The 13535-nt window shown below is 37.2% G+C and overlaps 1 protein-coding gene and 1 long non-coding RNA gene across 2 annotated transcripts; one reads left to right on the top strand and one right to left on the bottom strand.

Annotated features, from left to right (window-relative positions):
• Positions 1-2559: 2559 nt before the first annotated feature.
• On the bottom strand, positions 2560-4023 carry LOC147222658 (uncharacterized). The gene is made up of 3 exons (XR_015107664.1): positions 3751-4023; positions 2970-3075; positions 2560-2652 (listed from the first exon to the last, which is right to left on the bottom strand). It is a non-coding gene; the product is annotated as an uncharacterized LOC147222658 (long non-coding RNA).
• An 85-nt stretch (positions 4024-4108) lies between these two features.
• On the top strand, positions 4109-13189 carry LOC147222657 (very long chain fatty acid elongase 4-like). The gene is made up of 7 exons (XM_086166664.1): positions 4109-4359; positions 6041-6132; positions 7138-7325; positions 8292-8372; positions 9438-9609; positions 10105-10232; positions 11551-13189. Exons 2-7 carry the CDS (start codon positions 6066-6068, stop codon positions 11827-11829), a joined length of 915 nt encoding a protein of 304 aa, XP_086022790.1. The 5' UTR covers positions 4109-4359; positions 6041-6065; the 3' UTR covers positions 11830-13189.
• The last annotated feature ends 346 nt before the right edge of the window (positions 13190-13535 follow it).

The raw sequence follows: 13535 nt of genomic DNA, 5'->3' as shown, positions 1-13535 counted from the left end.
ACAGGCAGAACTGAGGAATACTGACATACGAAAACCCAATGACCAATGACGTAGAGAATTTGCTGATATAGGTATTTTTCTAAAGTCTTGTTGCATGTAGGAAACAAATGTATGAGTGTCAGAATTTCTTCTAGTATGCAAAGTATCATCGTCATAGAAGCTCAGCGTGAAAGAAATGACCAGTATTAAATAAAATATATATTTTCTAAAAGTGGTATTTCCCACTGGATTTTTTTTGAAGCTATGCTTTGCTCCAGAGGTATGTGGAAAATGGCATGTCCCAGGTGGTTGGCTGTGAATGTGCCCTTCAGAGGGAAATTTCCCTCACAGATTTGGTGGTTTGTGCGCAGAGTGTTCCTGCATAAATCATAGCCTCATATAACTGTGATTGATGCTTTTCAGACTAGAAAGCGATGGCCTCGCTCAATCGCAGTTGCTTCTTCAGAACTGTTGATTTGGGCTCATGTGAAAATGACATTTAGGAATAACTATGACCAACAAATTTTGATTGAAAAAAAGAATTTTCACATATTTTAGGGTTGATATATCCAATGACAATGATGTACAAAATTATATAAAAAAGTTGTTTTGAAAAACTGAAATAAATTCTTGCTGTTTAAGGGTAGACAAAACTTCAGTTTGGTACATTCCTTTGCTCTGAGCCCATGACTTGGTAAGTTCTGGGTTCAGATGAAACCAAAAATTGAAACCAATCAACTGCTTCTTTTCTTCTTTTTTATATGAAAGTGTGGTTGACTGAACTGATTACAGCTGTGACCTTCTTTGACTATTAGGGAGCAAAGTTATAACTTTGCAAAGTCTATTTAAACAAAAAAATCTGATTTGTTTTGTTCCATGAATTTATGGTTTGGTTTTGTATCCCTATGATTCCATTTTTCCATCCCTTGTTTTTTGTTTTGTTTTGTCTTTTTTCTTTTAATATAAAAGCCAAATTCACTGTGAACAACAAAGCATTTCTTTTTAACCTTTCCTATTTCAGTTTTGCCAAGGTAAGCACTATGTTTATTCAGTTTATGGTAAATTATAAGCACCCTATCTTGTATAACATTTTATTCTTGTACCACATAAATGAAGTGATGTAATTTATAGCATACCAATATCTCTACTTTCAAGCACACTGGTTCGTTATCCAGCAAAGGCAAAATGCAGCCCAACATTTGCACGCACCACACAGCTGAACCACAACTCAGCGGCACTTATTTTCCATCCGACTGTCGTTAAAGCACTCTTAAGGGGTGTTCTGATATCAAGTGTATTTATTCAGCTCGCAATCTGCAACCAGCCCAGCCTTCCAGGTTACACTGATGTGGTCGATGTAACTACAGACCAGCAGTCATGACCTCTCTCATTATAGTAGAGCCAACTTACCTCCTTCACATTCTTTGACTGCCTTGTCCTGATCTGGCAACCAAAGTGCTACAAGGACCACACAGACTGTGTGCAATTGTAAATATTTGTAAACTTCAAAAAAAGGAAGACTCATGAAAAACTGTCAGATAGGTAAATCTGGCAAATGCTAAAAGGGAAGGATTGGTATTTTTATTAGTTGTGAAATGCCTCCTGCATTTTTGTATACTATACACACACACACACACACACAGAAACGGGGACACACACCACACACACACACAGACACACACACACCACATGTACTATATATATATACACACACACACACACACACACACACACACACACACACACACACACACACAGACACACAGTATATTTGTGTATGTCTGTAAATGACATGCTTCTCCTTGTATGCAGTGCCACCGATATTGCATCTGAATGATCAGCTGTGATATTAAAACAAAGATTTGTACATTTATCAACAGGATTTTATGAAGTGGGTGGGAGTGGAAGGGGGTTAACATCACGCACTTCATTTTTATAATGTATATGGCTTTTAGCCTAACCAAGTATACATGATATTTGCTGTCATTTAGAAATTCTGAATAGCGTGATATTATTTTTTTACCCTTTACAACAAGTAAACTTAAAAACAAGGGCTCTCTTCTTTAAAAATCTCAAAGTATTCTAACTTTCAGACAATCAGTACAGAGATAGCCATACCCTTTGCATCAATAGTCAAGCTTAAGAGGGGGTTCGATCGTCAGTTAGAATGGATTGTGGTCATCATGATGAAAAGTTGGAGCCCTAGTACTTGCAATCATATTCTGTGAAATGAATGTATGATGCATTACACTGAACCTGAAGAAACAACGCATACCCACTGAACAACCCATCAACACTTCAATTTTAATATAATACTATACTTTTCTCTATTAAACTAAAGTTATATTGAGCTGCATAGGTTTTTAATCATCTTGCTGCTGTTGAGTGGAACAATAATACTGAGGTGCTTGATACTGACCAATGTTTTCTCTCTCTTTGATGAAAGTATAAACGGTCTCCGAACTCCAGTAAAATGTAAATCTAAGCAGTTGGTCTACATCTGAATTTGTGACATCACAAATGTTGAAGTCTGTTCTTGTCCAACACTAACCTTTCACATGTTTAAAGTAGAAACTTGAAGCCAGGTCATAAGAAAGTAATCAACAGTGGGGGAGAATCGAACCTGAGGGTGGCAGTGATACAACTCCATCCATGCCAGCCACTGTGAAATATCTGTGAAAAAGAAGAAGAAAGGTCTGCAAGAACAATTATGGAATACAGGTAGGAGACATATCTGCAAATAGAGCAATATTTGCAATTAACGTGTTATATTATTGATACTTGTATACAATCGAGGAAAAATATTTTATCTTTTCAGGATGTTTAACAAACATTACAGAATTAACTAGAATATCGCTTTACCAATTGAATTTCTTCCAAAGAGAATTTTTCATTGAAGTCTCTTTTGTTTTCTCAGGATACCTAAATGTTAATTCAGATACTGTTTTTTCTACACAAATCAACAAATACACTTTGAAATAATACTCTACACTCTTGGATGTTGGTAGCAGATCCTTGTCTTGTCTGGACCAGGTTTGCAGTGGCCAGCTGGATCTGTCATTCTCATTCATGGAAACACAAAGTCTTACACTGCATCTGTCAATTACATCAGGAAAGAGCAGGGAAAGGAAGCTTTTGACTAAAGAGGGTGCTCAAACATAACATAGTTCACCTCATGTTTAAACATGTGTACCAAATGTGTGTATTGGTCAGAGACTCTTACTGGCTAAAGTTTCTCAATATTTTTTTTACTAATGACTCATGCAGTACACAAATGTTGCACATACATAGTCCCAATAGGGCTATTCAAAGTTTAAATATAACAATTGTTATTTTTACATGAAATGTTTCACTTAATCATTTTTAATGTTGTATCTCTTTAAACACATTCAGGGGTAAATTCTTACTGATTTCTCATGGACATTCTCACAAATATTATCCTTTAACCAATTTATAATTATTTTTTCAAAGCAATTTCATGCTAAAGTGTCCTTATTTTGAATATGATCTGGTGGATTTGCCAAAACTAAAACAGAATTTAGCAAACTAAAAACAAAGCATATTGTAATATGATCACACCTGAAAAAACATGATTAAATTAATAAGTACATGTAATATCTTGGCTAACCCTCCTTACAATTATCTCACAATAAAGAAGGTACCCCAACCCCCAAAAAACTATGAATCTTAAGAAATTATTTAACCAAGGTAATAACAAGATATTAAAAAGATTATTAAACTTAAAGTTGAAAAAGAAACGAGTTGACTCACCTAGTAAGGAGTGATATTTGCTGTTAACAGACACAATGAATGGCGGCTAAACAGCGTCATCTAGTGGCTAGATGAATCACTAATGATGCTGAGCCAGTAATTATCTCCAGGCACCATTGTTGGAGTAATGAAGCATGGTTATATCCGAAAAAATAGTCACGCCGATAGTGGATTCAGAGTGGATAAGAATTCGGCTGTACGGAATATTTCACTTTGTTGAGTATTTATTAAGAAATCTCTGGTTTTGGTCTCACGCATGAAGACACTGGGCGGTTACAAGCGGCATCGGCGCGCGCACACAGCCAAACCGGTAAAGTCACGCATGCGCAATGACACCTGGCTTCCCGGTATCCAGGAGATTGAGAGAGTATGATGAGGCTGAGCGGCTGGCGCCGACCTAATGCATAATTAGCCAACCTTAGTGATAGATTTTTTTTTCTCTTGCCTTCTCTAGTTTATTGCCAAATTGCTATTTAATGTCGAACTGTAACCGGAGAGGTGTAGAAGCTGAATAGGTGTCGACGGGAAAGGAGCGGTGTCGCCTAACGGGGAAGGAGTTGTGCATTTAATTGCACCGGATGTCATTACACGCTGTTATATATCGACGACGTAAGTAAAACAACAACCGGTACTTTTTCTCCCCTTTGTTCTTAAACGCTTCAATTTTGCCCTCACCTGCCTCTGTAAATGCTGAGTGAATTGATTTTGTTCAGGAACAGAACTAGCTAACTTTAAGGTGATGTCTCTAGGTAACTCAGTTACTAACTCGTAACACAAAAGAATAGCGTCCAAAAGCTGTAGTTTCTCTTAGATCCAACGCGGTTAGCCGTCCTTCGCTAATTCCCCCCACCGTTCGCCCTTTAGCCCCTTTAAGCCATCCATCCACCTGTTACAGCAGGCCAAGTTTGGAAGAGAAAAAGAAACTCGGATTTCCTTTACATCTTAATCTCTATTTTGAAATGCAGCTCTACATCACTGAATAGTTCTCATAGCTTCGCGGGTCGCACCCAATTTTATTTCCAAGTCACGAAGTGAGATGTTATGATTGTCACATCATTATCGGATTAACACTACGCTTTTAATAGTTAGCACATTTAATGGCCATTGTCGTTGGCTTTATTCAGTGTGGCGCAGCACATGCAGGCAGATAACCATCAGACGGACTTGTGGGTCGTTGGGCATTTGTACTTAGGGCCTACATCTAAGCTCGTTGATCAATTGAATTTAAGCCTCTTGAGCGGTCCGAGCGAAACCTGCTGACACATGCGCCCCTGTCTTTTTGTGTGCGCACAAACCCGGTTAACCCGCTCTGCCGCGGCCCGCTACACCTAAAGCCGGCGTGTGTGTGTGTGTGTGTGTGTGTGTGTGTGTGTGTGTGTGTGTGTGTGTGTGTGTGTGTGTGTGTGTGTGTGTGTGTGTGTTTATATCATATCCCGCATCGTGCACGTTATCACCGCTCACCGCTGTGTGCAACAAGGCTTTGGATGACACACCACTTTTTCTCCCAGTGAATGTAGTTAACTGCATATGCAGCAGTTAATAATTCAGAGGAAGGATCAGATTAATTAAAGATTAATAGGAGGCGCCTGTTCTCACCTCAAAGGGGGATAAGAGCCGGTTATTACACAACAGTGTTAAATCGACACACATGTATACATGTATATCTTTTGCGTTTACCTCTTGAAATAAACAAATAAAAATAAGTTTTAGTATTTTAATATCCATTCATAAAGTCGGTGAATGAATAGCTCCATGCACACCGCTAAGGCCAATTTTTGTCGCATTGGAGGTTTTGCTTAGACTGAAAGGAAACAGTGAGAAAGCAGAGTATTTCTGTTTGTAAAATTATATCAGAGTTGCATCTGTCCAGCAATCAAAAGTCGTCCATAAGGGCACTCAATTCCTGTGGGGGAAAAATGGAACAGTTGGTGGTTGTGAGGAACAGAGACTTTGTATGCTTCTTTATTGATGCATAGTGGTATGAATCTGTACTTTATTTACATTATGTCAGAATGCCAACCCCTGCAAAAACTCAATTGCAATCTAAACCCTAGAATCAGCAAATAAGGATTGGTAACCTAATTCTAGAAATTTGTCTTTCAGATGGTCACTAGAGTAGAAACAGACGCAAGCCAGAATGACTGTCTGATTGTATAGTGTAGCACCTCATGCTACTACTTACTATGATAGGTTTCGTATGGCCTGTAATTTAATTTGGGTGGTCCTCTGATTTCTCTGTCCTCTCTCTCTCTCTCTCTCTCTCTCTCTCTCTCCTTCTCCATTTCCACAGTATAATCAAGACCAAAGGTAGAGCCATGGATGCTGTAACACATCTTGTAAAAGACTCAGTAGAATTTTACAAATGGAGCCTTACTATAGCAGGTAAGTCCTACATTCATTTCTTGAAATGAGTCACCTCCTTCATGCAGCTGTTGAAAAGTGATATATTTCAGTGAGAATGGGAGTTAAATTACCGAATGGTATGGGGAAAACCAAGGACATGGCTTGACTTATCTGTTTTCTATAATTAAGAATTATGATCGTTAACTCAGTTGTAGTTGATGAGATCCAGGAGAGATAAAAGTTTTTCATATGTGAGTGCAAGACTGAAGATCAACTTTAACAGCTTTATATTGTATTTATTAATCAAACAAAAGATAAAAGTCATAATGAGGACACATTTTTCATTTTGTTCTTAATAAAACTGATAATATTCCATATATTAGAAATGTGATATAAATATGATATAGTTCACACTTTGTTGATAATAGTTTAGTTAATTTTTGCCTCTCTGGTGGTCTTAAGTTTGTTGAATTAAGTACATTTGTTTTTACTGTATTGCCTTTGTGGAAAGGAGACATATGAAATGTCTCAAATTTAAGCTCCGATGAGGATATTTTTCCATTTCAACTTATGTAGTTTCTTTTATTTTCTTATTTCCAACTTAATATCAAGAAAATGGGCTTTTCAAACCCTCTGGGCTTCAGTATTTCAATTAAACCTTGCTGTCTTGGCTAAACCTTTTTGAAAGTATCAAAGCTATCAGATTTTTTTGTTTGAAACCCATTGAAATTTGGGGGAAAAAAGATACTATCGTTTGTGATAAAATTCAGTGTTTCAAAGATTATGGGTTATGATACATTAGTTAAAATTGGAGTTTTGACAAACTATCCCTGTTAAAGAGCTAAGAAAGTGAATCTTGCCTATCAGTCATACATAACTCTCACAGTAAAATAATATAAACTGAAGTATTCCTTTGCCTTATATTTGATAGATGTGTGGGATAACTGAAGAAACAAGTCATGTATTCTACACCCAGTGCTCTTGTTTTCTTACATGTCAGAATTACATCTTTCTGTCACCTGACATTATCCTGTTCTCCTTCAGACAAGAGGGTGGAAAACTGGCCACTGATGTCATCTCCCTTCCCCACTCTGGCCATTAGCTGCCTGTACCTGCTCTTCCTATGGGCAGGACCTAGATACATGCAGGATCGTCAGCCCTATACACTCAGGAAGACCCTCATAGTCTATAACTTCAGCATGGTGGTCCTCAACTTCTATATCGCCAAAGAGGTTAGTGCCCATTCAGCCTCCAACAATTGTTTCAGCTATGAATACCAGTATTTACTCTTCTGATATTTTTATAGGAAGTGAATTGGCCACTGCTTCCTATAATCCTGGCAACGGTCACATCCTTGGGATTGGAGGAAAATAAAATTTCTATCACACAAAAGTTTGTTTATAGTCTCAACATCCAACAACTAATGCTGTTAAGTAGTTTTAAAAAACAGAAAAGCTCTCTAGAAAGAATGGTATGCAGATCTAGTCACAGCATTCGCCTTTCAAAATATTTTAATTTACCACAACACATTGCAAGCCCTCTTCAAACATTTTACTGAATTAAATGTTTCCCCCTAGTAGCTGCCTTTTTATATGACAATAGCTTGTGGTGAGACATCTTACAAAAACAGTACTCTACTATCTAGCCAATAAAGTCTGTCACACAAGCATCTACGCCATATTTGACAAAGCTGGTATTCAGTAAAAACGTAGGGAACACTTCCTACTCTTAAGACAACATTAAGATGAAAAGTTCTTTATTAGAGCTTATCTGACCCTCTACATCCTCACTAAATAGGGCAATGTCTAAGGGGATTATACCCATTTTTCATTTTATGAAATGGTAGACAATGATTGGCAACTAGTTTGTTACAAAAATCTAAAATGGGAGACTAAAGAGAAGATCAATTTTAGATGCATGTCTTCAGTAATTCTCAAATCCTTGAATCAGTAAAGTACATCTTTTCTTTTCTTTTCTTTTCTTTTCTTTTCTTTTCTTTTCTTTTCTTTTCTTTTCTTTTCTTTTCTTAGTGTCTGACCAAAATGTCCATTTTGCATAAATTACAAATGAGATTTTTTCTGATTCTGATTCTAGTAGTAGTAGTTTACTGCCCCACAGTGACATTGATGTTGCTTGTGCCTTGTAATGTTCACTCTCTACATTTTAAAGGGCTTCTTTCTGACTTTTTTTCTCATCAGCTCCTACTAGCCTCAAGAGCGGCTGGGTACAGCTACCTCTGTCAACCTGTCAACTACTCAAATGATGTCAATGAAGTCAGGGTAGGTGTCTCAAACATGCACACACACACACACACACACACACACACACACACACACACACACACACACACACACACACATACACACACACACAAAATATTACAAAGTTCCATATGTGTTGTTGATGAAGAGAACTGTTTTTACAGTTTATGCAGTAAAATTGTTCCTCGGTAGATCACTTTTTGCTGTTTTTGGCATATTGAGGCTTCGTAGTGGTTAATTTAACAAAGTTAGACATATCTGAGCACCTTCAGATCAATGTGGGTGTGACTAATGCTCCGTAGAGGCAGGACTAAATTCATCTCACCACCCCAAAAGCTCCACCGCATGTCTACAGTCAGGCCATGCTCTTTCATTATGACATTAGCTTGAGATAGAGAGATTGCACAGCCATGATTGTGTTGTACAATTGTCCCTTTGTTAATTGGACAAGGACTTTAAAACAGGCACATTGAAAAATTAAAAGGTTTTTTGATGAATATATGATTTGTTGAATAAGAAATTTGTTGGATTTTAGGATAATGAAATATGTGTAGTCTAGACTACAAACACACATATATTTCAGGTCAGGAATCAGCTTGCTTTTTTCCTAAGCTAGGAAACTAGTGATTTTTCCAATAAAGTGGCAGTATAAATTTTGTATATTGTGCTGCTTGTCATTTTTGTGTTAATGTCATCCCCACAAGAAGATCTATTTCCTCCAATTGATCAACTTTCAGATGCCAACACAAAGTATATGTGACTGGCACAAGTTGCATTGGTCTCTTGTGAAGATTGCATTAAAAGCCTTTATGCCCCTAAACATATTAACCTGTTGAAATATTAACCCCTTCGTGGGGAAATTCCTTCTTTGCATTTAAGCCATCATAGATGAACCATGAGCAGTTGGCTGCCGTCTATCAGTACCAGGGGAGCAGTTAAGGGTTCAGTGTCTTGCTCAACGATACTACAACTCACTAGGATGAGCCAGGAATCAAACCAAGAATGTTCAGGTCCAAGGTCTTTTAACCTCCTGTGCCACGCGGCCCCCACAGTTATTGACTTTTATTTATATGATGTTTTCAGATAGCATCTGCTCTTTGGTGGTACTACATTTCCAAAGGGATAGAGTTTTTGGATACAGTCTTTTTCATCCTGAGGAAGAAATTTAATCAGGTCAGCTTCCTCCACGTCTACCATCACTGCACCATGTTCATCCTCTGGTGGATCGGCATCAAATGGGTCCCTGGTGGACAATGTGAGTAAAGGTTTGTTGGGTAGATCAGAAGATGTGCTTTACAGCCCTTTTCTTATTTTACTCCTTGTCAATTTCCAACTGGTGCCACCTACCTATATGCCAAGGACATTCTACAGTATATTCTTATGTCAGTGCTGGGATTCGTAACTGGATATACTGCATTTGCTAACTTCATGTTTTTGCAGAGAAAGTGATGTCAGCTTTTCTTTTAGTCAGCCAAAATTTTTGGACTCATTTTTTGACTGCAGCAAAGAACAAATCGAATGTACCTGTAACGATTTAGTTACTTAAGATCCCAGTCCCACATAAATATATTTAACAAGGTAAACAAATACCTGGATGTTAATATCAGCACTCAATTACATAATCAACTTAGATGTAGCCTTACTGTGATTGAAAGATTGGGCACTGGCATTAAGTGACATGCTAACTTTTCATAAGCATTGTGACTGTTGCGCTCTATATCCCAAATGAACACCTATATCTCTTTCTCAGCTTTTTTTGGTGCAACTATCAACTCCTCCATCCATGTCCTCATGTATGGTTACTATGGCTTGGCAGCTTTGGGACCTCAGATGCAGAAGTACCTCTGGTGGAAGAAATACCTCACCATCATCCAAATGGTAGGACTGAATTAACTGTAACATTTTAGAATTTACATGTAACATTATTGTTATAGATGTGCAGATAAATGGAATAATAAACACAGACTCTGTAGAATGACATCATACTATTCTTAGCTTAGGTGATATATAAATAACGAATATGATACTACTAAGGAGTAAATTTGTCTAATACTTAAGGTGTTTGGAAAGTTTTCGTAAAAAATTGTATTGCGAAGTGTCGAACATATTTATTTATTTTACTAAATAATATATTTAAATTATGTATTCTAATTTTCTAGAAAAAAAAGATTACTGTATTCAGTTAAAAGTTATGTAAACTTTTTGTTTGCCCTGTCATCAAAATGTTTTATCTGTAGGCTTTTTAAAGCTGTTCAGTATTAGTCTTGGATACATAAGATGAAAAGATTACTGACTGCAATAGAATGTTTTCCAACTCATCATTGATATTTTAGGACAACAGCAACAATTATATTTTAGGATTGTAGCAAATAAGAATAAGAATAAGAACAACTTTATTAATCCCGAAGGAAATTGCTGAAAGTACATTCATTTAATCTTTGGTAAGCAGTTCTGGTGCTGCTGTCGGAGACATCCACAATTCAAAATTTTGCCTTGAACAAAGACTTCATTTTTTAAAATAAGAGTTGACAAAACGTTGCAGTGTCGGATCTCCTACAGTCAACATCTGTGTGTTTAAAAATAAACATTTGGGTCCATTTGGGTCTCTGGTAACAAAACTGAAAAGATGTTTCGGATAAAATTCTTGTTTTCATTAAATGGCTGGAAATTAAGATGAAAATACTGAATACAATAACATCAAGTGCCATCACAGTCACTTCACTAGACACTACTTGCTGACGTTAGATTAGCAAATCCCGAACAAGTTCATCCGAGTCTACTTGGCCCTTAAGTTATAATCAGCCTCAGAGCATGTAGAGAAAATAACCAAGTGTCTGGCAATCGCGCATCAGAAAAGACCTAAATGACAAGAGAGAGAGGGACTCTGGCTTGCTATCCCTGAACACCCAGAGCTACTGTTTTAAAATCGACCATTCCCAGTGCATTGCAGTATACATTTTTTTTAAGTGATTTATTCTTTGGATACTAAAGATTAATGAGAAAGAAAAATAATACATAGATATATTAATATTACATGTAGTCTTAAATCAGTCACAAATTGTATTGTGCTGTATTGTAATTAAAAATATTGATATTAAATTAAATGATCAGTTTCTTTACACTACCCATCCATATTAAATATATTCTTATTGGTGTTAGTTATATAATACAAACTACCTGTTAATTTGTTCAACAGATCCAGTTCCATGTGACCATTGGCCATGCTGGGCACTCCCTCTACACAGGTTGTCCTTTCCCTGCCTGGATGCAGTGGGCTCTGATTGGCTACGCTGTCACCTTCATCATACTTTTTGCCAATTTCTACTATCACGCTTACCGACGCAAACCCTCCTCCCAGAAGGGTGGCAAGTCTGTCACAAATGGAACCTCTTTGGTACCTAATGGTCATAGCACAGTGGAGGAGATGGAGGATAATGGAAAAAGGCAAAAGAAGGGAAGGGCGAAAAAAGAGTAATGAGGAAAATGGCGGGCTTGGCAATAAATGAAGAGAATACAGTTGTTTTAAGAGTCACAAAAGGAAGGGGGGGAAGGGATTATTGGAGACGTTCCAACAAGATGACCATTCCTGTAGATAATTGCAGAATGGCTTTGTAAGTGTGTCTATAACAGGATATGGTTTGAAAAGGGTTGTTGGTTTTCTCCATAACAGTTTTTTTAATCAAGACACCAAAATGATGCTGAAAGTATAGGCTCAGTCCTGTTCTGTCCAGTTATTTTGGACCTCACTATGACCAAAATGTTGAAGGGCCTATAAACTGCTGGGTATTCCATTAATTTCCCAACCTAAATCCACCTCCAACTTTTCTACACTGGATTCCAGTAATGTTTTATTTAAAAGCTTACATAGTATTTAATATGCTTTATTTATTTTCTAGTGCTCTAAAAGAGTTTTCATTAATTTCACTGTTACCAACAAACTTGCAGAGGTTTGTAGAATGTGAGCAACAATGTAGGGCATTGCATTCTGGGAAGTATTTGTCATAATTTATGTAGTGCCGAGATCATGTCTGCGAAACAAACAAATGGACTTGGAGAGAATCATGTGTCAGGTTTCTTAAAAATACAGCCAAGCGCTAACCATTGCACCATTTTTTTTAAAGTGACTGGCAAAAAGACAACTGTAAATGGAATTCCTCCACTACCACTATCAGTGTTAGCTATTCCATCTCAGTCTTCCATGTCCGTTCAACCCATGATGCATTGCGCCGCTGAACGTCACATTCTTTCTCTTTATCCTAAAGTTTTTGAGAGAACACTTTTGTTTACAAATTCTTAGTTGAGAGAAGTAACGAAAACTATTGAAATGATGAAGGGCATTACAACGTTCTCACACCTGCCATTTACTGTATTTGACTACTCAGAGATTAAGGGGACTGAAATTAGTCTTTATTCATCTCCAGCATCTACTCATCACACTTGTGATTGACTGGAATTTACAGTCTCAGACTGAAGCAACTGCTATATTTACAGAATGAAATGCTGTTTCCTGTTCATCGTTCAAAACACATTGTGAATTAAAATCTTGGTTTTAATCATTTTAAGTTGGGTTGGGACAGTAGTTTCTTTTTAGTGTTTATACAAATATGTGGGTATCTTTGTTACATTACTTATTTTTGTGGGTCTTGATGATTTATTTCTTTTTGCTGTGCGACGTAGCTAAGTTGCAAAAATAAGACATTGAAGATCGGCTCAATATTGTCTCACTGCCACGTAGGACTGAAGGGAAATTCATCCTAAAAAGCTTTTTTAAAGGAAAATTTCATTTCACAATTTGTTGCTGCACATTTAACTCAAATAAATACAGTGTCAGCACCCTATAGCTTTATATGTGTGTATTTTGTGTTGGTACGAATGCGTTGGACTGAGTGCAATTTACCAATGACAAAGTTATTAGATGTACTTTGATGTTTTTGTTTTTGTTTTTCATTGTACCAATGAAAAACCTCTCTTGGGCAAGCATCTTCTTATGCAGCATCCTCGTGTTCCCTTTCTACTCATCTTCCTGTCTTGTCCATCCCAGGATCTGCAAGATGAAAAAAGCTTTAAAAGGCGTGTGTGAGAGAGAGGCAACGCTAGGCTGTCTTTGGCCTGTCCAGACAGATCTGCCCTAATCTTTGGGGGTAAATTGGCTTTAGCTCCAAAAGAGCTTATTTCCACGTC

The sequence above is a fragment of the Fistularia commersonii genome, chromosome 20 (assembly GCF_037954325.1).
Source record: "Fistularia commersonii isolate RoL2024-O1a breed Wild chromosome 20, RoL_Fcom_v1.0, whole genome shotgun sequence".
In the NCBI taxonomy this organism is placed as follows: domain Eukaryota; kingdom Metazoa; phylum Chordata; class Actinopteri; order Syngnathiformes; family Fistulariidae; genus Fistularia; species Fistularia commersonii.
This window is presented reverse-complemented; position numbering and strand designations above follow the sequence as displayed.